Source organism: Lemur catta, chromosome 2, assembly GCF_020740605.2.
Source record: "Lemur catta isolate mLemCat1 chromosome 2, mLemCat1.pri, whole genome shotgun sequence".
Classification (NCBI taxonomy): Eukaryota; Metazoa; Chordata; class Mammalia; order Primates; family Lemuridae; genus Lemur; species Lemur catta.
The window spans coordinates 114,324,901-114,350,912 of record NC_059129.1 but is presented as its reverse complement, the minus strand read 5'-3'; the positions used below and the strand labels follow the sequence as shown (position 1 = coordinate 114,350,912).

At 40.0% G+C, this 26,012-nt stretch overlaps 1 protein-coding gene across 8 annotated transcripts in view; it reads right to left on the bottom strand.

Moving 5' to 3' along the window:
- Window positions 1–26,012, bottom strand: part of TPD52L1 (TPD52 like 1) — a 78,272-nt gene that overhangs the window by 19,415 nt on the left and 32,845 nt on the right. For 7 of the 8 annotated variants that reach the window (XM_045544291.1, XM_045544299.1, XM_045544292.1 and 4 more), the window contains exon 2: window positions 5,632–5,747. In XM_045544291.1, coding sequence (XP_045400247.1) covers window positions 5,632–5,747 — 116 coding nt within the window. Of the gene's footprint in view, window positions 1–5,631; window positions 5,748–21,546; window positions 21,627–26,012 lie in introns of those variants that run through there. The other variant, XM_045544294.1, reaches the window with a different exon arrangement.

Below are 26,012 nucleotides of genomic sequence, written 5' to 3'. Positions count from 1 at the left end.
TTGTATAAACATATTTCCTCTTTCCCCAGTGCTGCAAAAAAAAAAAAAAAAAGCAAATCTTTTCAGCAATATATTGTTGCTCTTGCAAATGTAATTTCTAACAAAGAAGTTCTGTAAAATACCCAAATTTTAGGAAGTGTTGTTATATCCTGTGAAAGTAAATCTGAATAAACCACAGTCTTTGATTTTAATTGGTTGTCATATTCTCTAATGTATTGCCCTGCTAAAATGCTTAAATTTACATCTGTGTTGTCTGAAAAGTTCAAATACTTGTGACTTTTCTTTGTTAAACCAGGAAAGAATTATTTGAACTCCCTTAGTTTCTCACATGCACAAAGGTAATAAAAGTCTGTCACTTTACTCGATCTCTTAAAAAAAAAAAAAAGCTGCTATGTCTCATTCACATTCAAAGTGTCACCCTACTTCTGACCACAAACTATATCACCAACCCTGTCAGTCATCTTGCAAATGTGTTCTCTGGGTCACAAGAGACATAGCTGACAGAAAAGCAGCTCAAGAAAGATGTCTGCCTGTGCAAAAAAAATAGTCTTTTACTAGCCGAAGGAAGATTTTGCTTCAATGGCGAACAGACAGGAATAGTGTTGTGAACCTTTATACCCACCAATAATCACTTAAGCAAAACAGGCAAAAATACCGAATCACAAGCATCTGAAATACCACAGTAAGAGAGAACAATATCTTGGGGTTTTTAATATTTACAAAATGTCCTGGCAATGTAACATTGTTTATTTATGTTCATGGAACATTTTTTATATGTTCATGGAAATCTTTCTAAAATCTAAAATGAATTACACATTCTGTAAACATGGTTTGATCAAACCACCCTGTCTTTTCTTGATGAGCAAATGTCTTCAGTATGCACACGTTAATATTGATTACTGCAAAGGAGTAGACTCTGGGACCACCAAAGGGAATAATGCTGGTAGCCTCTCTATTAGATGTGAACACACTGTTATTTTAAAATTAAACTCCTCTATTCTTTTGCTATCATGTCAGATTCCACTTTTTCATCTTTGTCAGTCTGCTCCCTAATATTTCTTATGGTTGTGTCTCTTGCTCTTTTACCACAGAAAATGCTTGGGTTTCATGTTGGTCTTTTATTCTCTATTAGAAAGACCTTTTCTGCTTTCTTTCATTTAGAGTGAGTGAAATTACTGGGAGTCTGTTTTTTTTTTTTTTTTTTTTTTGTACATTCAATATTCCTATAGTTTCCACTGTAATAAAAATAATGGGAAACATTTTAACTTGTAGAAATAAATTACAGATGTACGAAAGGAAAAAGAGGCTTAAATATCTTAACATTCTCAACCTTATATCCATGGGACCCCAGAAATGATTCAAAATCATAGGGGGGGGTATGGGTTATTCATTAGTTATCTGAGGGGGAGTGAGTAAAGGATTCAGTTTTCATTATATTTTAATAAAATCTTGATCCCCAAAAAATGACAGAGAGAAACATTTAAGGGACCAATTTACCAAACATCATCTTAAAGAAAGAAATATAAAGTCTCATATTTAATAATTTAAAAATACAGGCACATCTTAAAAGGTATTTGTGGGGAAGAGACTTCTTTGAACTCGGTTATTTAGTAGGGTCTATTCTCAGGTTCTATCATAAAATTCTAACCATTTCAATAAAATATAAGGATTCATATTTCTCAAAGCTTTCAGCATATTTATTGAAGGCCAAATGTACACCCCCAAATCTATTAAGCAAACCCCAGAAGTTGGAAAAACAGACAGTCTTAAGTTACATTAACTTGCACGACTGAAAATGGCCAACCACCTCTCTTTCTGCAGAGCCAAAATCTTGCTGCAACAACACAACAAAAAGGTCTCCAATCACAAATATTTTTTCATGCTGACGAATAGTGAAATTCAATCCCTCATTTGACTAATGAGATTTTTTGGTCTAGTTATACCAGTGGTTCTCAACTTCAGTTTACGTAAGAGTCGCCCAGAGAGCACATTTAAAATGCAGATTCCCAGATGTATGCTTCTTTTTCAATGCCCTGAGAGTCTGATGTCTTAAATTTGGTGGGACCAGACTACCTACGTTAACAAGCACCCCCGGATATTCTAACGCAAGTAGTATGTAAACTCTATATTGTAAGTAGTTTTGTAAGCCGCATCAAATTTGGAATGAGACGGAGTGCAGGTAAATTACATTAATTAATTAAAGTATTTAATATGTCCTTTCCCTATTAATTTAATTTTTTCTTTCTTCCTTTTTTTTTGTTGCTGTTAATTTTCCACACACAGCATTGACCCTTTTAATTTTAAATTAATTATTTCTTCATTACAAATTAATAGTCTAATTCTTTGGTTTTTTGACTCCCCAGAAGATCTACTTGCAGAATAAATATTTATGCCCAAGATAAGATGCATAAACTTGATTATTTAAATATGAATCAATAGGAAAATAAGTGTTGGCAAAGATGTAAAAGATTTGGAACCTTTGTACGTTGCTGATGGGAGTGTAAAATGGTTCAGCCACTGTGGCAAATAGTCTTGGAAATTTCTCAAAAAGTTAAACACAGAATTACCATATCACACATTAATCCCACTCTTAGGTATATATCCCAAAGAACTGGAAACAGGATCTCAAATACGTGTACACATATGTTCATAGCAGCACTACTCACAGTAGCCAAAAAGTGAAAATAGCCCACATGTCCACCAAGGGATGAATGGATAGACAAATTGTAGTATAAAATGGAATACTATTCAGCCATAAAAAGGAATGAAGTATTGATGACCGCTACAACATAGATATAAACCTCAAATACATCAGGCTAAACGAAAGAAGCCAGACACAAGAGGTCATATATTATACGATTCCATTTATATGAAATATCCAGAATAGGTAAATCCATAGAGGTAGAATCCAAACTGGTGGTTGCCAGAAGCCGGGGGAGGGGGAATGGGAAGCAACTGCTTAATGAGTACGAGGTTTCCTTTCAGGGTGATGAAATATACTGGAACTAGATACAGGTGGTGGTTACACAACACAGTGTACTAAATGCCACTGAATTGTTCACTTTAAAATGGGTAATTTTATGTAATACAAATTTACCTCAATATAAAATGAAAAAAAAATGTGAAGTAACTAATCTGAATTAGCTAATGATTTAGCATCAATATGAAATTTCTACTATAAGCTTGAAATTTTATTTTTCTATTTCATCTTCTAGATTACACAAAATTTCAAACTGCAAACCCAGAAGAAAAAATACTTTCAGAAACTATGAATCATCAGTATAGTGTTCAGATGTTGGTCTCTTGTGCTTACTGCCTCAAGGCCTGCCTCTTCTTCTGGCTATGCCTGCCTTTGGCTGCAAGAACCAAGATGAAAATGCAGATACTGTCTGGGAGGGGCATAACAATAAGACATTATGGTCATGAACACATGAGCTGTGCATTAGCTCAGTCCAGAAAGAAGGAAGTTCTTCAGGAAGAAGCTGAAACAGAAAGGTCCAGAGCCCAAGGCACTTCTTTGTCCAAGAACAGACAGCTTGAAGGCACTGTGTGTTCTTCCTGGGGAACCACACACCAAAGGAAGAGGGAAGGGCCAAAAGAGAGATCAAGGGAGCATGAAAATAGGCTTTGCCTACTTGATAATGCTGTCTGGTATTTTTCCTATTCCTCTTGATGCCTATTTTTCTTGAGTCATTTTATCCAGGGGACATTGGCAGTATTTGATTGTTATATAATCACAAATTTACAGGACTAATGCCAACACTTCGTCCTTTTCAAAAGCCAAGGCACGTTATGGAATGCTAAGCATAACATGCAGCTTGGTGAAATTAAAGTGGGAGTGGGGTGCTAGCGGCACAGAATTATTGAGCAAGTTTATTTAGAGAGAGAGAAAGAGGAGAAAAGCCAGAATAGGTGTATAAAGGCCTCAGAAAAGATTTCAGGAGCAGCCAGTAATAAGACCAATGAGAATTAATAACTGAAACAAAATGGTACTTCTATATATAGTCATAAGGTTTATAAAAAAAAAAGCATATTCTATTTTTGGTAGTTACAAATATAAATATTTGTTTAAGTAGTAAAACAGTTCAAGCTAATTATAAATATTAATTGCACACCCTCTATGCACAAACCACTGCACCAGATCGGAGGTGATATTGGCCTCACATTGGAAGGACTTTTAAGAACAAACATACTGCGTGACCACATAATAAATTAAAGATCAAATTCTGTTAAAAGAGATTCCCCTTTTAAAATGCTGAATTTGTCCAAGACGTAAACTTTTTGGACACTATTGGCTTATTTTATGTCTCCCACCAATAGGAGACATCTTCCTACTGCCAGCACTTGGTAAGCACACAAAAATGCGGTGCCTGTGTGAGTGGATGGAGTCAGGAGATCAGCCCAAGTCTAAGGGCATCACTTAGCTTACACCAGAATATAACTTTTGGATACTGCATTTCATATAAACAGGTCATGAACCAGAATTTCAGGCCATAAGAAAGTGTGGAGTTAGTCCATTATTGTTAAGGCTGACTTTGGTCTGTGCACTCTGGTATGTGCGGCCAATCGGTGGCCACAGACCCAGTGAAAGACCCAGGCTATTTGATCGGAGGCACTGTGCTTACTGAAATCATTTCTGTTTGTACTAAAGGAACTAAATGCTCTTTTATTTTAAAATGAAATTATTTTAGGGTGTGTCTTGGCAAAGTCCCTGAAAAGTCTTTAATATTATTATGAGCTGCCATAGGCACACACTAGCAGAATGTTAGAATTCGACGAGTCCAGAGTGGACAGAGGGGGAGAGGGTAAGGGGAGCTCAAAGCTGTGTGCTCAGCCTGCGCAAAGGCCAGTGCAGGAAGCCAAAGTGCTTCTGCCCCATGGCCAGGACACAGAATGGGGAGAGGTACTGGCCTCTGCTCCCGTGGCTCCGTGGCTTCCTCCTACCTGAGGAGCCCTTTCTCCAGCCCTCCCTTCCTAGGAAGGAAAGGCTCCTCAGCGAAGAAGTGTCTAGGGCTTGGTGGGTGCAAACAAAAAGCTTGAACAAAGAGTTGTATTCACGATGAGCACAGCATCCTCCTCCTCTCTAGGCCCACATCCCCACAGCAGCTACACAACATCTAATTAAGCCTCAATTAATCAATCATAGCTTTCCTCTCTACCCCCAGAGCTTCATTCTTTTGCAAAAGAGTACACAATAAATCCAGTTGCTTCTATAATTGGCTTTTTATTTTTAAAAAAATCATTTCGAAGTATTTGTTGAATTAATTGACTGATGTAAAACTAGAACTGCTCTTAAAAAGGAGCTTGCACCTGTACCATAGATGAATAAATTCCACCAGGTTTGTAAGTGATTTATTATTCCCATAGTATTCTGATACTAAAAAGAATAAGAAGTGCATATTTAAAACTAATTATTATTGCTTAAACAGCACAGTCATTCATTGTACGACCATAACCAACAGGTAAAGGACAATTAGCATTAGAAAAATACTTTGGAAAAAACGAATAATCTTGCAGTGTATTCATTTATAAATTTTATTAAATGAAAGACAACATAATTGCAATACGGGACTTATATCAGACTAATTGTAACTCTCAAGATCCAGAGATAGGCAAGTCTACTGAACATACCTGAACTAATTCTGCCTTTAACTCTTCCTTTTCCTCCTCAGAAAGCATGCTAGAGAAGTCAGCACTGGCTACTGCATCTTCATCTCTTCCTTGCAATGGTTCAGTCTCCAGCAAACCTTTAGGCAAAATCGATAAAAACAGAATGCAACTTTAAAAATGAATTTATAGCCAACTTCTGTTTTCATAGCCTGAAGGATTAGATACACTGACAGACCCTCCCTCTGAAAAACAACCGAAAGTTTCAGAAAAGTCAAAAATCTTCCTAAATGTGTGGTGAGCTCAGAGAACTTAAAGAATGCTAAGAAGCCAAAAACCTAAGTGAAAATGGGAAGCCAGAGATGTAAACAAAACAAGCGTTCATGAAGTTCTACATTTGCCACACGGGTGAATTCCAGCTTCGATTTTCACTGTCTCATGGGGTCCAGGGCCCACCCATGGAGAGGAGTTTAACGTGAGACACCTGCATAAATCTGTGTCCCCACAGGGATACACCCTGAGAGCCAGGTGAACTGGAAATAAATACCTTTGTTCCCCACACAGGGGTCTGCCAGGCACTGAATGGACAGAGGAAAAAACCCTCCCCTGAGAATTCGTAACCCTGGGTGGGACTGCATGTGAGTTTGCAACTTGAATGCACAATGCCTGGGTGGTCCAAAACAACCTTGAGGTCAGAATTTAAAATATGAAGGTCTTTTTCCACTTCACTTTGGAGGTGGTAATACCCAGAGCTTGGAGCGGTTACAGCTGTGAGAAAACACCCTGGACAAACTGCTTCTGGCAGAGGAAAAGACGAGAAGTACCTGGGTTCTGGACGCCATCACTGTGCTTGAGACTAACCCGGAATAGCTCAACGTCTAACTTGTCATGTGAGATAAATGTCTTATTATTCAAAATATAAAGAATTTCCCTGGTAGGGCCCCTCAGCTTCTGGCTGGCACAAATGCCTGTGTTCTCTGGAAGAGCCAGGAAACTCCACTTATGACATGATTTATGACAGAGCTGGCATTTGTACCTCTGTAGGGAAAAGAAAGTCCTTTAATAAATTGTCTTGATAGTTATTCCTATAGAAAATATTATATTGGACACCTTCACACAATACACAGGGACAAAACTACAAACATTTTAAAAGACAATCTAGGAGTTTATATGAACTTCTGTGTAGGAAGAGATTTTTTTTTTTTAAACAAGACACAAAAAGGGCAAGCCACGAAAGAAGGGATGCGTGAGATTGTCTCTTCATCAAACACACTATATGGAAAATGAAAAGCCAAACCACTAATTGGAAGAAGATATCTCCCACACATATAACTAACAGAAGATTCATCTTCAGAATATATAGAATTTCTACAACCCAATTTAAAAACAGAGATAATTCCATCAAAATATGTGCCAAAAGACCCAAACAAATTCTTTGCCGGGAGAAATCACAAATGGTTAATAAACCTAAGAAAACATGCTCGACTTTGTTGATGTTCTGGGAAACACAAATTAAATCATTTCACACCCACTGGATTAGCAAAAAGTTAAAAAGTCTGACATTATTGAATGCTGGTGACAATGGAGGACGGAAACTCATACACTGCTACCAAGAATATAAATAGACAAAAATAATTTGGAAAATAATCTAGCATTATCTGTTAAAGTGGAATCCAGCAATTTCACTATGTATATACCCGAGACATTCTACATGAGCACGAGACATTCTACAGGAGCATCAGGGGTCACTGATAAGAACTTTCATAGAAGCAACAAACTGTAAGTCACGCAAAAGTCCATAAACAGGGACGATGCGTAAGTATATCGCGGTGCACTTACACTACGAAGGCTTCACAAGAGAGAAATGAGTGAACTACAGCTTTATGTGCACTACACAGATGAAACTCCGAAACAAGATACTGAGTGAACCACACAAGTTGCAGAAGAATAATAAAGGATAACTCCATTTAAATGAAGTCCAAAGGCATATGAAACTAAATAAAATATTATTTAGGAATAAAATAATAGAGAGAAAAGCAAGGCAATGTTAAAAAATTCAGGAGCGTGGTTTTCTCCTAGGAGGGAGGGAGATGGGAACAAGAGAAGCCCACAGGGTAATAGGGATTAATGCTAGTGCTGCATTTCTGAGACACTGAATTTCTGTGCATGAGTATTTGCTGCACTTTTACCCTTATTTTGTGAATATCTTTTTGTATATGTATTATTATTTAATAAAACAATTACAATGGGTTTTATCTAAAGTCAAAAAAGAAAAGTAAACAATTATCCTATAAAATCAGAACATTTTAGGTAAAGCAAGTAAAAATGTGGCCCAAGTCTACAGAGTTCTAAAGCTGGCCCACTCTTGAGGTCCTCCTGCCCACATCCTGACCTCTGAATCAACCATGTACCATTTGCACCCTCGTGTCGCTGATAACACACTGACACACATTAGTAAACTCGGAGTGTTGCTGATGCAAGTTCATCAGGCCCTTGTGCCCTCCCTCTACTCCAGAGGCCAGGTTCAATGCTAGGTAATTTCCTTTTTAATGTGTAATCCTTGATCATTGTAGAATACAATAATTAATTAAAACCAATATTAATCACATCTCCCAGAAATAATTATTATTTTGATCCTTCCTTTCTGGTATTGCTTTTGAGCCAAGCCCAGGACACCCAGCCCAAGCAATTCCCCCCGTGGTACCCAGTGTACTAAGATACACCAAGCATGTATGCACCTCCTGTTCTATCCCTGGGAGATGACGGGGAGAAGAAAGGGAGAAAGAATGAGGAGAGAGAAGCCCTGAGATGTGTACATCCAATCTTTCTCTTTGGGCATGGGCCCAGAAAGGATGGAATGTGTTAGATTTGTAGAGGAACCTGCTGGAGATTCTCTTTGCCCATCCATTCCCACTCTCTACCCTCCTCCACCCTGCCCTGTGCCCAGGAGATGGCCGAAGGATTACATGAATACGATCCCCTTACCCTTGGCCTGTGGGAGACCCCTCAGGACACTGGGGCGCAGAAGTGATGCCTCCCTCCCTGCCAGGCTGTATTCTGTAGTCTCAGCTTTCATGGACCAAAGACCACAGCTGCCATTAGGTAGTCCTCTTCCATAGCTCAGCTCTGGTCCAGTCCCAAGAACTCCACCCTCTCTCCAGCCTAGGGATTGTCTTGACTTCCTACTGCCATTGTTCCAAGGTGCTTCAACAGTCCCTGTTGGTTGCCCTTCACCCTTGCCGTTTTTCTAACAGTCCATTCATTAAACTCTCTGGAATCAGGCACCCCTTTAAAGACATCCCTCTACTTCTTTCCTGGTCCCTGAGGGGTGCAAGGAAGCCTGCCCCGATTTCCTTCTTGAACTCTAGGAAGGACTATCTTTCAGGGTACCCCACACGAACCTGGTGCGTGGTCACATCACTGTAAATGTGGCAAGTGATTGGGCAGATAGGTCCTTGGTGTTTTTAGTTCCAAGTTACTTTTCTGTAGTCAGTTAACCACAGATAGGACCAGAATGTCCCACGGTACTTAGGGAGAAACATGCCACCTCGGCAAGGGGTTGGTGCCCCTGCAGCAGGGACTGCGGTAACCAGCCCTGGCCAGAGGTCTGGATGGAGGAAGTGAAGAGAATTTCCAGCAGGGAGAGCCAAGGCAAGGCCAGGTCAGCTTGGAGGGGCTACTGGACCCAAACCCAGCTAAGCGAGACAAGATCGGACTTCAGCATCAGAGGACACCCTGTTCCCAGCTGCCTGAAGAGCCAGAGGAGAATACAAGACACTACGTGTGTCCTTCCTGCTTCCATATACCAGACATGTCAGATCCCCCTTAGCTAAGACAAAGGAAAAGGGGAGCTAAAGAAAGAGAAATTTGGAGTAGAGGATAATTTTACCGAGGAATTAAGCATTATTTAAATGGGCTTTTTCAATGATTGCATTGGAATGGACTAGGCCTAATATTTTTTCCCACTCCTTAAAGCCTAGGGGCTCATCCCTAGATCAGGTATAGGTTTAAAAAGAAAACTGAGGACATGTATGTATACCAAGATGCAGCGTGAATAAATTTTGCGACCCTGCCATAGGAGTATTTTGCACTTAAAGACAGCCATTTTACTCTCTTTTACATGCAATAAGATACATGAAATTGTTTTAATGATGATAACAAATAATGACAGATCTGATTATAAAGCAAGAATTGCACTTCTCCATTGGCCAAGTGAGATATTTGGAAAGCAGGGAGGCCTTAAAGTACTTGTCAAATGCTACCATATGCCTGCTTTCACTATGCTTGCAATTGGCCATTGAAGTCTCACGTGCAGAGCCAAATAACACAAAAATCTGAACCAGATCCAACTGAGAAGTCACCAACATCTGGCCCAGCTTACAGATGAAGACCTGAACTCATGGGACCGGGGCTCAGTCCCAAGTAGCTGGGCTGTAACTTAGGCTAGTCTGGCTACAAAGCCTCTATCCCTATGTCCTTCCCTGTCTTACAGACATTTTGAAGAATAGTGAATTAAACATTGGCAAGTATGAATCAACTATGAAAATAAATATAAGTCAAAAGCTATTGGAACCCACAAAACACTTTAGCCTTGAGAGAAATGTGACTGTGATCTGAGTCACAATTTGTTACAAGTTCTGTTCTCAGGTTATAGATTAACTCACTTTCTTATTTTCCTTTTTCTGTATAATGACTAGAGAGAATTAAACAACATCAGGGACAAAAACCTCCTGCCTTCTTGATTAATGACCCTTGTTATAGATTAACTTTCTATAATTCTATGATATCATAGAATTCAGGTAAAAGAGAGATTGTTGTGAACTCTACCAAGTTTCAGCTCTGTGACTTCAAATGACTTGCCATGACCTCAAGTTACATTAATTAAAAATTTGATGAATTATTTGTGGTCCCAAACTGGTTTTCTCTAAGCCTGCACAGGTCACTTTGCCATTTGTAGTTTTTGGGATCTTGTTGGATATAAATGGTCCAGGAGCCTAAACCACACTTGAACAATAAATGGCAATTTCCTTCTTTGCTTTCCCTGAGCCCAGCCCCCATCACTCTGCAAAGGGTCAGGTGTGGGGCAGTTGTCACCTAGTCACCCAGCCACACCGTGCCCCCAGCACACCTCGATGCAGCGGTGTTGTTCAGGGCATTTGGATTCTCTGAGACAGAAGGACAGTAGCTACCAGTTGTTGGTCTGTGATCTCTATTTGTATTCTGAAGGCAGATCTGGTAATTAAGGTTTGGCTTTTTAATAGTTTATCTGGGAGTATCTTTGTATGTGCACAGAGGAAAGTCCAGGGATCCCGGCTCAACCAGAAGAGCTGGAGACCCCTCTGGCACTATAGTGACTACCTCTGGAGAGACCAACCAGGAATTTCCTGGAGGTCAGGGTATAGGACTGTTGCCTGGAGTTTCCCGAGTAGTCCATATTTGGGAAGATCGGCACAGACCCCACAACTGTGGGCTTGTCTTTCTTTAGAGCTGTGTCCTTCTTTACCTGACAGATGAGCGTTCTCTTCCCCAATGTTTGAGGCTGAGCTCAACTTGCCTGGCCCCTCACGGTGGGGGCCTCCTGAGAGCACAGGCCACATCAGAACCCATGGTTCCATTTGGGTCACAGCCACAGGTGGCAGCCCAGCGTTCTGTGCCTCCAAGTTCATCATAGAAGTCACCAGGGATTAAGCCCAAAGCCAAGGATCTAAAACAAGCTGGGCTGTTTTCTGAGAAGCTGAGTGGCCTGACACAGGTAAACTGCAGCCTTAGAGTTCAAGGCTGCGTCTGGGAAATAAATAAAGCTGTGTCAGAGACACAAGAAAGCACTCAGCTTTGTGTTCACAGCTCTGCGCAGGCTCCTGCGGCTTCCAGCTAGGGCCTGCTGGCTCATCCCCACCCTTTGGGCTTCAGGGCTGTCTGCACTGGCGTAAGCGCTTCTTCAGTGAGATGCAAGGGGGAGTGAGGCGTGGGGCCTGAAGGCTGGGGGGGCTCTGGACCCGCTGTCTCCCTTGGCGGTGCTGTCATCACACAGCACTTTATCAGCGCCTGGCCCACTGTCAGGCACTTGCGCCTTTCTCCCTTGTGTTGTGTCTATTTGATTACACGTCTTATCTCCCTTACTAGAACGTAGCCAGCTGAATGACGGAAAACCGGTGTTGCTCACCTTGGCGCCCCCACGTGTCCTAGCGTGATGACGTCAGGGCAGCCCACAGCTAAGAGCAAATGTCCCAGCTGTGCCTGGAACCAGTGATCACAGAATGTCTCCGAAAGCAGTGACCTGGGATTGGTCCTCCAAATGCCATACTAAGGTGTGCAAAGGAAAGGCATTAAGTGATGACAGAGGTCAAGAGACTGTGCAAAAGTGACCGTCCCTCCTCCACCAATCCCTTCTGGGAACTTGTTAAAGGGACAGTTTCTTCCATCTTCTCCTTCAGATTGACATTCTCTGAGAGAGAGAGCGAGCAGTTTCTCTTCTCTTCCCGAAGCCCCAACCTGTTTTCCTGTCTCATCCCACATAAACTACGCTTACCCCTCCTTATCCCTGGCTCAATCCTAGGGAAATGGACAAAAAATTGCTACCAGGCTGCTCTGTGCTTCTCTCTCATGATACTTTTTTGGCTTCAAGAGAAGTTAACGAGGGACCCCAGACCTTCAGCTGCAAGCAGGCAGCATAATGATCTACTGTTCTTAAACCGTGTTGGGTTCTTCTCTATGAATCATTACAAGCTATATCCTGTGACTCAGACAAAGGATCTACCCTGACTCCGAAACTATATTGAAAAGAGCATAACTGCTGCTACCACTGCAGGAACTTTCTCTCAGCAGCTGCTCAATTACTCTCTTAAGGGGAGAAGTAGAATAAATGTGTTTTTTTCTTAACCACATGGTATGCACCAGGTGCGGTTACATATCTTATCTTGCCTCGTCCCCGCAAGAAATACATGAGGCAGGTGGCATCAAGCACTATAAGGGGTCTGAGATTTTACCCAACTTGCAAGCTAACAAGTTAGTCTTCACAATGTCACGGATACTGGCAGAAGACCCAAGACTCCTAGATCGGAGACTTACAGCACAGTAAGCAGCAAGGACATCATGTTCAGGTTGGTTCTTCTTGCCACCAAGTCCCATGCAGGGTGACATGGAAGGGCCTAGATGGATACTGCACACACCATGGATTTGCTTCCCAGCTGAAGAACCCTGAGCTCAGGGAATCCAAATCTTTTCTAATAGGCAGTAAGCAAACCTGCCTGCGCTTTGCTCTGGAGGAAGACATTATCTTTATTCCACTAGACAGTAAGCAAAGCTGACTTTTGCTCCACCTCTGTCTTCTAAGGCTGTTCACTATACATATCCTGGAAAAAATAGTTCAGAAAAAAGGCAGTCATTGTCTCTGCCTGAAAAAGAGCTATGGAGAACTGTCTTCCATAGGTGGCATTTTCTCATTTTCCAAAGAGGAAATGATGAGTCAGGAACTTAAATAACTTGCCTAAGCTAACACAGTTGATGAATGGTGGACTTGAGATTTAAATGCAAATCTATTAGGTTCATGTTGTTTTGACTTGATCACAGCAGCTCATGCAGAGATTGGGCAGGAACTGAAACATCTCCATATCCCACCCAAGACCCCTGTCAAGCCCTCTGCTCACTAGGACGGGGCTTACTGACAACCAAGGGCCGGAGCTTTAACAGCTGCCGTCTCCCCACCAGGAACACGACTGGGAAGAGTCCGGGTGGTTTATGTCTCCCAAACTCTCTCCTATAGGACTTGTGCAACTAGTGTTTGTTGAATTAATCCCCTAAGATAAAAAATCAAACTATCAAGTCTTCTTGATGCCCTTTTCATAATATCTGTCATACTTGTCTATTCCTTTTAAATTTCATTGCTATGACAAGTGATTCAGGCTTTTATCACTACATATTCAGACTACTGAAATCTGAGCCAAATTTCACCTCCCTGCGTGTATTCTCTTTCTCCACCACCCAATCTACATAGCACTCAATATTTTGAACACATTACTTTTATCATGTCAAAACCCAGTGCAAAAAACCTACAATAGATCTCCATTGCTTCAAGCCTAGATGTGAAATTCTTACACGAGCATTCAGAACCTTCCTCAGCTGGCTGCAAGGGATGATTCCAGCTGGACTGCCTACGGTTTTCCCACCAGAGCCTCGAAGGCAGCTGGGCCCTCGTATGCAGTGTTCCTCAGTCATGTTCTATGCAGTCGTAAGCTTTCAGTGCCACCCTGTCACCCTCAAAAGCCTCTTTCCTCTTCCTCCTCAGTTTCTCTTCTAAGAATCCTACCAAGTCGCCAACAATACTAGAATGATGAGTATCATGTTGTGTGCCTTAATTTGATCTAAAATTTTAGCTTTTTCACCTCCTATATATATTATTACATACATACCTATGTATTTAATATATAACTACCATATACTATATATAGCATAAACTAGGTTACAAATTGCATATAAATTATACTGAGACACACAATGTTACATATTATTACAATTATAGCTAAACAAGTTTATGAAGAGAATATTTCAGGCACACTGTCCTGTAAATGTTTATTCTTCTTAAAATGTGAAGAACACATGAGTCACCACTATTAATAGTACTGTTTTCTAAAGCTTTGGTTTCATTTAATAATGCGGCTAAAAAAAGAAATTATATCTGTAATGCTCAGCCTGAGAGTATACTAATCAGGTGAAAAAAATATTTTATGCATATTTTAAGAATTTTATCTGAAGATGCTTCTGAGCTTGTAGCAGATTAAATTAAATTCTTATACTCCATCTTTCCTTTTTTTCCCCCCTAATATGCTGCTTAGGTGACAATCCAAATAGTTATATGCTGATTAAAATTGACTCTAATCTCTAAGGAAAGATTTGTGACTGGCCAAAATCTAACTTTGGCTAAAGATCTGGAAGGGACATGCTATTACAGATAGAGATCAACAACTATATGGAACTATTTCCTTCCATTTCTCATTCATACATATGACTGCAAGAGGAAATATACTATTGATATAAAATTCTCAGGTTAACTGTGTATTGTTGAAGTCATCAAAATTCAGTGGAATACAATAAACAGAAGAAAGTATATAGTGCCCAACAGTTAACCAAATATCACACAGGTCCTGAAGGATGAGCAACCTTCAAGGAGCTCAAACCAGTTAAGGTTTCCAGGATGCACATAAACCTAAATTATCATTTCTGTGGCCAACACCTGACCAGGACTCCTACTCATCTTCAGGGACAGGAATCTCAGGGAGCCAGAACTAGACCCTTTATCCAGTGCCTCCCTGGTCCCATGCCCAGCTGTGCTTGCAGGATGCTCCTGAAGGCTCCTGAAGGCTCATACTATGGCTAGAGTGACACTGCCCAGGGCCATGGGAGTGGTTTGCTTTGGGGCATCATATCACTGGGCTAACTACAGAAAATATCACTGCATTATGACACAGTTTTAATTACTGTGTAAGACCAGATGGCCTTTCAGGCTGGGAGCCCCAGGTTATCTGTATATTTGAGAGATAACATATTTCAAGCCTTCATCTATGGTCTATGCTTTTTTAGGTCCAGAAATTTTATTTCACCAGTTCACACTATGGTGATCAGTCTCTTAAATGACAGTTTCTATGAACAAATCTCCTGGGAGATTGATTTGACTAGCAGACCAAATATCTTAAGGCAAGTTCTGTGCTCTTTCCTTCCTCAGAATCAAATCTACTTGAGAAACCAAGTGAACAATAAAGGATTATTTGGTAAGCATTGTAAAGAAGGAGGAGAGTTAGAGGACTTAAAAATATTGTAGCAATTAATATGCTGTATTTTAGTTGCATGATTCCTTGCCTTTTCCTTCTTTTAGATTATGAGGTGCCTTATTCTTTGTATCATCACTGCCTTGTTCATACTAGGTGCTCCATAAATAGCTGTGGAATAATTTAATTAGCTATCATGGCCTTAATATGCACTGTTCGGTATCAGACTGCCTATAAATTAAGTCTGATACTCAGCCAGGGTTGCATAACTCTTCCTGTAGTGTCGAAGTGATAAAATAACCAAGACTTACAACCAATGACAGGGGTAGAAAATAATCTGTGATAGAGAATATCAGCTCTACTGGTACAATCACTACATTTTTGTTACTGCAACTTGCCCCATCAAGGATAACATTAAGCCAGAGGCTAGCATTCATTCTACCAATGTTCTGCTTGAGTTTATACCTTTGAATCCCAGATAAAACAAATCCTAAATCCCTACTTCCTTGGAAAAACTACAAGTAAGTAAAGTGAAAAAGATTAGGATGGATCAGGCTCTTCATGACATAACAGGTGACCCTACAACATTAGTTCTATTTGGCAAATGAAGACACATATGCAGGATCTTATCCAACATCCCGACAAGTTGAAAATTGATGTATACCTGGGAGTATTTGCGGTAGAAAGATGTCTCTTCATGTCACCAGGACATCATTGTGTTATATTTTCCAAAATCAATGTTAATTTATGTTGTTTAGAATATATCAATAAAAGAAAGCTCAACTTAGCTGTAAATATTGTAGAAATTGTTTAAAGACTGTTTTAGAAGTAGGTCAAGGGAGCAAGTATAAAAGACATCAGGTTTCCTGAAATGAAAGCCAGAAACAGAGAAGCTTAAGTTTCTTACAGATGGGATGGTAGACGTGTCCCTGGAGGGGCTGCTTCAAACTTCACTCCAGTGGGGCCAGCTTGAATCCCAACCAAAAAGTGAGCCACTCAGACCTGAACTTTTATTCCTGACACAAGGTCACATGGCCTCATCTACACCAATGGCTTCTGTTCTATTATTTAGCATTTCAGTGACCACACTCAAAACCACAGAAACAAACACTAGGTCAACTTTCAATTAAAAGATATAAAACATTCATCACAAATATCCTCAGCTTTTCCAATCTCCTTCATTTCAAGTATAAGATTAAGGCATTTGGGATATTCTTCCCATATCAAACCATTATTTGCTACTCTTGAAAGATACGATTTGATATACACAAAAGATGCATATGGATAAGACTTCAAGTCAGATCAAAACAACCCAAAAATAAAGCCATAAAAGCACAGCAGCCACAAATTTGTAAATAAAAACTAAACAAATAGTTATGTAAAAGCAAAAAATAGTTAATGTTCCTCATGGATAGACTCTTGGAACTTCCTTCTCTGAACAAACTTATGCATTGCATAAGGAAAAATAGAAACAAACTATTCCAGGAAAGGGTATAGACCAACCAAAAATAGCTAGACCATCTAAGCCTTTAAATCATCTTTCTCCCTATATCTTGCCCTCATTTCACAACATGCCCCCCCCCACACATATTCAAACTCACTTCTCATACAACTTGAAAAAGGAAGCCCAACCTAATAAAGGATAAAGCTCCAAATTTAACACCCAACCTTACATTTTTGCTCTAAAGGGGAAGAGAGATGGATAGTCTCATTTATATTACAAGAAAACTTCAGGGTAATAAATTATTCTGAATTCAAATTCATTAATAAAAAGTCACACTCATTTCAATGAAAAAATAAAAGAACCCTCTTCTTTTCCTCCTTCTCCTCTTCCTCCTTCTTTTCACACCATCAAAAATAGATTAGAGAACTAGATTTTCCCTTCATTTATTTGGTTACCTGAGTTGTTGTGAGATACCCAAACTATAGCCAAGGACTCTAGGACCAGTTTCTCATCTCCTCCAACCTCTGAGAGAATGAGATAGAGACAAGCCGTACGTGAACTCAGCTTCACTGGACAGGCTACCTTCCATCCTAGGTCATTCCCTAAATGCTCATTGATCTTGTAAAGTGCTGGGTCATCCTTTAAGGCTATTTAAGAAAAAAAATTCCCTTGGGAATGGAAGATATCCACTATGAACACAAAGCAGGACAAAATGTAGCTTTTTCCCAAGGCATATTTAAAGAAAGGGTAGATAGTAAGAAAGACTTCTGCAGATGGGCCTGAACTTTTTAAAGTTCTTTAGTCCTTACATAACATTAAGGCTGTGGCCAGGCTTAGCGAGTGCCTGCCATGATGCAGCCACAAACAGGTCGAGCCTGGACCCATGCCTATGGGGACTGCAGCCAGACTCAGAGGCTTGAACATTTGAAAAGCATTGTTCAGAGGTATAGACAGTCTTCCTTTTACTCTCAGCAAATCATTTTAATAACATTCACATTTCTCCAGTTTCTCTTATCAACTCTTTAGCATTTCAAATAGCTGCTACTGACAATGTACCAGAGAAAATCTCCTTTCCTCCTGAAATCTGGGTGGAAAAATAAATGCTAAAGGAAATGGAAATATGTGTTTCTGAGTCATGACATGTTTAGCAAAAATAAAATAGAAAAGATTAAGGCAAGTCACAGACAAGGAAATGCAATGGCCAAATGAAATATGAAAAGACACTTAACTTCACCAGTAATAAGGAAAGTGCAAATCAAAATCACAGAAGTACACTATTTTTTCATCTAAGATGTTTGCAAAGAGGCAAAAACTGGATAATAATCTGTGTTGGCAAGGTTGTGGAAAAATGGATCCCCTAACACTGTGGTCCCCAACCCCTAAGCCACAGACCAGTACTGGTCCGTGGCCTGTTAGGGATCAGGCCACAGAGCTCTGCCACCCCCCACTCCGCCCCGCTCCCACCCCGCAGAGCCATGGAAAATTTGTCTTCCATGAAACTTAGGAACCAGGGGCCAGTGAAGCTTCAGCTGTATTTACAGCTGCTCCCCATCGCTGGCATCACAGCCTAAGCTCCGCCTCCCACTCCCCCACCCCCCATATGTGGAAACATTGTCTTCCACCAAACCAGTCCCTCGTGCCAACACACTGTTGGCTTCTGCACTGTGACAGCTGATTGGAAGAGCCTTTGATCCTGCCATCCCACTCTTAAGAATCAATCTTACAGGAAAAAAAGGGTGCAGACCTAAGGAGATATATATAAAATCATCATTGGTAGTGATAGAAAACTACAAAAACCTGAATGCCCATCAGTAGGGCAACAACGTTCAAGTAGAGCATACTCAACCCACACTGTGCATTATTTTTCAGTTATTAAAAACTGAAAAACATAATTAAAAACATAATTTAAAAGCTGGTAGAACCCCTAAAACACTTAAAGCCTTGAGAAAGATGTGACTGTGATCTGAGTCACAATATATAGTTACAATTTCTTATTTTTCTTATTCTGTACAAGAGAGAATTAAGCAATATCAGGGACAAATACCTCTTGCCTTCTTAATTAATGACCCTTGTTAAAGTGTAACTTCTCCTTTATTGTCCCGCTTTGCTTAGACCAGATGACAGAAAACCCATGACTATTGTACCCTCTGTAAAAAATGTTAAATGTGCCCTCTTCAAAAAGAAATACTATCTATAACCTATCAAATTGCTGTAACTATGCCTCAATCTTGCATGAAAAATGTTGTAATCTTGCTAAAAATGTCTCAGTCTCTACCTATATATATGAGATCTTAACTTCCCTACTTCGGATTGCTGACTCCATTCCTTTGGAATTGGTGTTTCTGGGTCAGCCAGAAACACTCACATTTTGTGTTTCAATAAACTCTCTTTAAATCAGATTCTGACCCTTTTGAGTATCTTATTTAGGTTGACAAAATAATGAATTGGATTTACATGTATTGACCAGGAGGAATTTTCATTGTCTATTGTTAAATGCAAAAATCAAGTTACTGAGTCATGTTTGCACACAAACCATTTGGGAGAGGAATAAAATACCTTTTGTATGTGAACATGAATATCCATGCATTTGTGTGAGAATTGAGAAAGGTGAAAAAGGATATACACCAAATTGTTGATGCTGGTTACTGCAAAAGGGTGAGGTTGGATGGGGAGAAGATTATTATTAATAACTCTGTTATCCATTCTTCTGTATTACTTTCTGGCTACAGTATGTAATTGTTAAATTCTCTTTTAAATTGGTATTTGCTTGCTCTGGAGATAAATTACTACTGAGGAACATCTAAAAATTAGGACACATTGAATTATTCAGAAACCATGTATACCTTTTGTCTCTATTTTCTGAAAACATTTCTGATATTTTGAATGGAATTTTTTTCAAAGAAAATTTTGAAGTCTGTTTGTGGCTAGTGTAATGGTAGCCAATTTTGAACACATTTTTTAACAAATGACTGAATCTAGAACTATTTTTAAAAAATAGAAAATGAAACTAACTTAAAAATTTATTAATGGAATTTATGGCGTGCTAAACATAGAAGCAGGAAGAAGCCTCAGTTCTCTTTCAAAATCTGACCCAGATGGCAAAGAAAGCTCCAAAATGAGAGTCTGCAAATAACATGACTGAAAGAAGGGCTTAATAATCAGCAGCTTTGAAACTGTATGTTCCCTTAAAAAAAGTGTCACTTCAGAAGTTTAGCACAGTCTAGCAACTGTTCAACATGACAGTGGCTGCAGGGTGTCCCCTGCTTCTGGATAACCCAATCTAGACAGTGAGGTGGAGAGCCCCCCACCAAGGAGACTTCACATAACATAATAGAACAACTTGCAAACACAAGGACAGTTGAACTTTAAAAAGTGCCCTATGACTCCAAAGCATTTGTATGCATTTAAGCCTTTTAAAAATTTTCATCAACTTATTTCCAATACTTTGTGATATAAGTGCTCAATTCTAGCACATTTTACGTGTGTATGTCTGGCAAGCTAAACTTCATATCTTTTTCCTTGAATTTCACTGAACTTGAAATAAGTCTCTCTACACACAGAATTTAACATGTGACTTTTTCTTGGTCCCTACCCATCATGCAAATATCAGTAATTATTTAGTAAATCATACAAAGCTAGCAAAACATTTTTAAAGCTATGTTATTGGTAAAAAATCAAAATCAACAAAATTCAACCTTAGATCCTTGAATTTGTAGTCAATAAGCTAACTGAGTAGTTAGAATTGCTTATTTAAATAAAAAAAAAAAAAGCCTTTAGTTTCTCTTTAGAATCAAGGAAGAGTTTTCTTTCACCAGAATCAGATTAACTTCACAGCAGGGTCTAATTCTATAGGCTCTTTGTCTCTTTAAGTGCTAGGTGAGGTCATTAATGTGTGTGTTAACATGTTCTTATTCCTAAGGGTGAAGGAAAAATCAGCTAACCTTGTCCCTTTTTGCTATATGAGTCAGCCTGGGTTTCTCAACCTCAGCACTATTTGACATTTGGGGCAGGAGAACGTTTTGTTGTGGGAGACTGTCCTGTGCATTGCAGGATGTTTAGCAGGATATTGGAACTCTGCCAACTAGATACTAGCAGTACCCTTACCCCCAGTTGTGACAAACAAAACTGTTTTCAGGCATTGCCCAATGTCCCCTGTAGGGCAAATCGAGCCACTGAGAAACCATTGAGGAAGTTCTTCTTGGACACAGAGACAAGGCTGTGTGTCCATAATTTTGACCGACACTTGTGCTCAAATGTGTCAGGCACTGTGCCAGGGTTTTATGCACATTATTTCATATGGGTAGGTATCATTATCCCTAATTTATAGACGAGAAAATTGATGTTCACAGAGAGAAAGTGGCAGAACTGGGTTTCCCTGCTTTTTCTACATTCAGGTAACCAATCACCTCTGTGTGTCTCTGGCCCTCCCAGCTTTGGAAGCTGGCCACGTGTCTGTGGTCATTGTTTGTAAAGAGATCTCCCTTTCCCTGTGTACACGAGCACATACGTGCAGGGATAGGGTTGGGTAGTAATCCCACCTGAGGAGGTAGAGATGGAAAATGAAGAAGAGAACTTTGCAATTTTTCCATCTCCAGGAAACAGCTGAAAATCATTTATCAGCCTGGCCACTACGGGTTTCAAACACTACACAAGATGCCTGCAAAGACAGTAGCCACAGAAGACTCACATTGCCTGAGAGGGTTTCGAGCACTCTCAGGCCTCCCAACAACTCACCCCTCCAGTTGCTCCTGCTGCAAACAAGATGTGCTGGAAACTAACTGCAGATCGCTGTCCCTGAAGGTGGACAGACCTTTGGCTCCTCCCTCAGAGGACAAAGCAGCATTCAAGATGACCCTTAGAATAGGCAGAGAGCCCTGTCCTGGCTTGCAGCCCGGGGTACAATCCTAGTTCCTGGTAGGGCTTTGACTGTGTTGACCTTCCCATATCCTGGCTGCTGCTTATGTCACTGGAGCCAAGGTCTCACTCAGAAGTTCCAGAACTAACTGATCCCTTGGCCTGCCCCACACTGACCTAGAGCTGCAGCACTTGCCCAGCCTCACCCACGTGGGCTCCAGCAGCGAGCTGCTGTCAATCACATCCTGTTCTAACACCTCCGACCTCCCTCTTTCCTTTCCTTTCCTCTGGTAACACCAGTGACTCTACTGTTTCAAATGCCTTTTTTAAACTCTGAAAATTGGATGGGGCAGCCCTTCACCTCTGAGGCTTAGTGGCTTTAATTCCCTTTTTACCCTAGCCACTACTTCAGTAGTTACGTGCACTTTGCTTGCTTAGTTCCTGCCACCCACTGGCAATCTAAATCCTTGGCACTAAAATGTAAAAAAAAGCAAGTATCCCAGTGTTTGGAATTTTGGGGGTACGTCATACTTGAGAGTAATCATTGAATGGGCATCCTTGTTTCTGAAGTGTGGCCTACTCTCAATATAAAATTATATGTTATTTTATAAATAGCAAGATCATATATCAAATGAGGACTTTATGCATTTACTTTTTTGTTGCCCGGGCATGAGGGCAGTGGCATAATCATAGCTCACAGCAACCTCAAACTCCTGGGTTCAAGCCATCCTACTGCCTCAGCCTCCCTAGTAGCTGGAACTACAGGTACATGCCACCACACCCAGTTCATTTTTCTATTTTTTTTGTGGAGACAAGGTCTTGCTATATTGCTCAGACTGATCTTGAACTCCTGAACTCAAGTAATACTCCTGCCTTGGCCTCTCAAAGTGCTAAGATTACAGATGTGAGCCACCATACCCAGCCTGGATTAGTACTTTATATAATATTCTACCTCGGGTAGAAAACAAATTGTGCTTTAAAAAAAATCCTTTTGACTATTCTGTATATTTGAGCTCTGAAGTCTACACTTTTTTTTTTTTTTTGTAGAGATGGTGTCTTGCTATGTTGCCCAGGCTGATCTTGACCTCCTGGCCTCCAGCAATCCTCCTGCCTCAGCCTTCCAAAGTGCTGGGATTACAGGAGTGAGTAAAAGAGTCTACTTTGCAGCCTGGCAGGCAGAAAGTGGGGAGTGTCTCTTGCTTTGGGGACAAACATTTCCCTAAAATTCCCCTTAGTAGAAAAAGAACTCAAAATAGAAATAAAAATGAGTTGCAGAAAAATAAAGAAAGTTATATTTCTTGCACTTCAGAGTTCGTGAACTCACTTCCCACCTGCTTGATGTTGAACTGGAACACGTGGTGGATATGTGCAGTTTAGAGCTATTAAATTAGAGAGTAAGAAGAGAACAGACCTACCAAGAAGAAAAACTAAAATGATTTAAGGGGTTGAAAGATCAAAGCGATAAAACATGAAGCAGATTTTCCTCTGGAAAAGGGACATCTCTAGAGACTGTTCATAAGGAAACGGCAGCCAGCTCTTTTCTCATCAAGCAAGAAGAATGGGCTGAAATTTCAGCAAGCATGATTATGAGTCTGTATTAAGAAATATTTTCAGGTTATAAATTAAATGTAGCTCTACATGGTACAGAAAAGCTTGGGGAAATCTTTTCTGGTGATCCCCGTGGGAGATTCACCATGATTGTTTTGATTATCAAAGGTACAGACCTGGCCAGACACCTCTGAGTAGTCTGTTCTTTCTTCTCTTCTTTTTCTTCCTAATAACTTAGGAATATGGCTACACCTTTGATATGAAGGGGGAGGAATTCCAGTGCTGGGTCTGTAACTAACTGGCTAAGTGGTTCTGGTAATGGACACCCAAATGTGACTCTTATTCACTCCCCGCTCCATGGCTTACATGTAAATAGGAGACAGCATGTCATACTTATAAATCTGCTTAGATACCAGGTGATGAGTCAAGTGGAGAATCTAAGAATAGTCTGATATCAAATATGGGAATGTAAGGGAAAAAGGAAAGTTCTATTTTCAAGGAAATTTGCTAAACAATTTTAATGGAATCTGATAAACAACAAAGTATTATATTATGGATAAAATAAACATGTATTTTAAGTTATTAAATGTCATGTGCTTTATATAAGCTACCAGAAAACATAAGTCAATGACTATTTAAATGTATGTAGTACCTTCCTTAAAAATCATTTGGCAATTGTTGGTTTTGCATTAAGACAGGATCCTGCATGATAATTATTTACATTTTTTATTTGTAGAGCACATGCCAAAACTTATTTATTCATTATAACTATAATTAAATTTTTACATTAATGAAGCAATAATTAAAACTCTGGAACTGCTGGTGTTTCTGTGGCTAATGTAAGTTCATATCTGATCTTATTTTCTTTCTGCAGCAGTCACAAGGATTAAGGATATGGGATGAGGATTCAAAATAAATATAGACAGTCTTAAAAACAAGCACAACTTCAGAAGCTATAGAAAGCTTATTTTTCCTTGTTTTCCTGAGTCTTTGATGATTCATACCTTTAGATCTAAATTTAAAGGTGTCACTCCAGGCCTACTGAATGAGAATCTTTGAGGTCAATCTTGCACTTCTGTGTTTTTTAAGCCCCACAGGTGACAATGATTGGCAGCCAATGTGAAAAAACACTTATTTTAAATAACACAGTATGATGGAAAGGGCACCACTGTGAGCCCAGCACTACTCTAGGTCCTGGAGATGCAACGATTATCAGAGCAGACTGGGCCTCCGCTCTCATGAAGCTTAAGAGTCACATGATGAGCACATGAGCGACAACTTACCTGGCTGTGAAGATGCTAACAGGCCACTGTGATACGGTGATTGGAGACAGGGCTTCTGTCTCAATGCAAGACCAGCAACAGAGTGAGAAGTCAGAGAAAGCCTCTGTAAGACGGGTCAGTGTGCTGGCCTTGAGAAGGAGTTGCCATGAGACACTCCACAAAACAAGGGATTTGCAGGGAAAGGCAACTGCTAGTTTAAATGCCCTGAGCTTAAAACCTGCTCAGTACATCAAAGGATCAAAAAGATGCCAGTGTTGACAAGAGCAACTCAAGATAATAATGCAATTTGTTCAGTATCATCAGGGAATTTCACGTAAGTGCTTTTTCCATAGATCTAAAATTTACTTAATCTTAAACCACTTAAAAATTACTCCTTTTGTTGAGCCCTGGAGTTTGAGGTTGCAGTGAGCTATGATGACATCACTGCACTCCAGCCTGAGCAACAGAGCGAGACTTTGTCTCAAAAAAAAAAAAAATACTCATTTATACAAAATATATCTCTCATTGAAAAGTGACACAAAATGCGTAAGACATGCTTCTTACCCGCAAAGAATGTAATCCTCAATGTACCCAGCTAACTAAAAAAAACAGGGTATTAAATACTTTAGCCAAGGTCTAAAGAAACTGCTATTAGCACAAATAAGGAATGCTTAATTCCAATAGCAGATACTGAAGGTCTTCGCAGAGGTAATGTATGAGTTTGGTTTTACAAAATAAGAGGATTTTGACAGGTAGAGATGGGGAGGGGATCTTCTTATAGGGAAGAGCATTGGCTAAATATCAGAATCAAGACAGTTCAGATATGTTAAAAGAATGAAGAGTTGCTTGATTAACTAGAGTTAGGGTTCTAGGGGAACCTATGGGTAGAAGGAAATGAATCAAAAGGACATTTGGTCCCTATCATAGAGGGCCTCGAATTCCACGGGAGGGCGTCTGGGGACAGTGGAGAAACACTGAAGGTTTTAGAGCTGGGGAATGATAAGATAAAAGATGCACTTAAGGAAGAAAACACTACTTCCCTGGCGCTACACCGTGTGATATACTTCACTCATGGTCTCAGAGGCTGTTGAGTTGACAAATGGCCTTTCTACTCTTAAACAAATAATTCAGAAATGCTGAGAATGCAGAGTTAATGTTTCTTCTGGGTCTTTGCTTGCTGTCAGCTGTCATTTCTAATTAATTGTAAACTAGAAGTTGCCAAGGGAAACAGAAAAAGTCACACTTAGTATTAATCCTATAATTAAGTAAAAAAACCTCAAACTCCAAATGTGGTCCCAGTCCACACTTAGGGACTAAAAAGCATGGGGCCTTGTCCTTGCATTAGCCTATTTTTTTTTTTTTTAACTACTCAGAAGACTTTTCTACAAAATGCTCTGTCTGAATCATTAGGATCTAAGAGAACTGATATATAAATGGAACTGTCAGTGCTACCCTCAAGAAAAACAAAAAAACCCACTGGATTGTAAGCTCCTCAAAGGCCTGGCAAGGCCTTAACCCCACCAGTGCCCCAGTTCA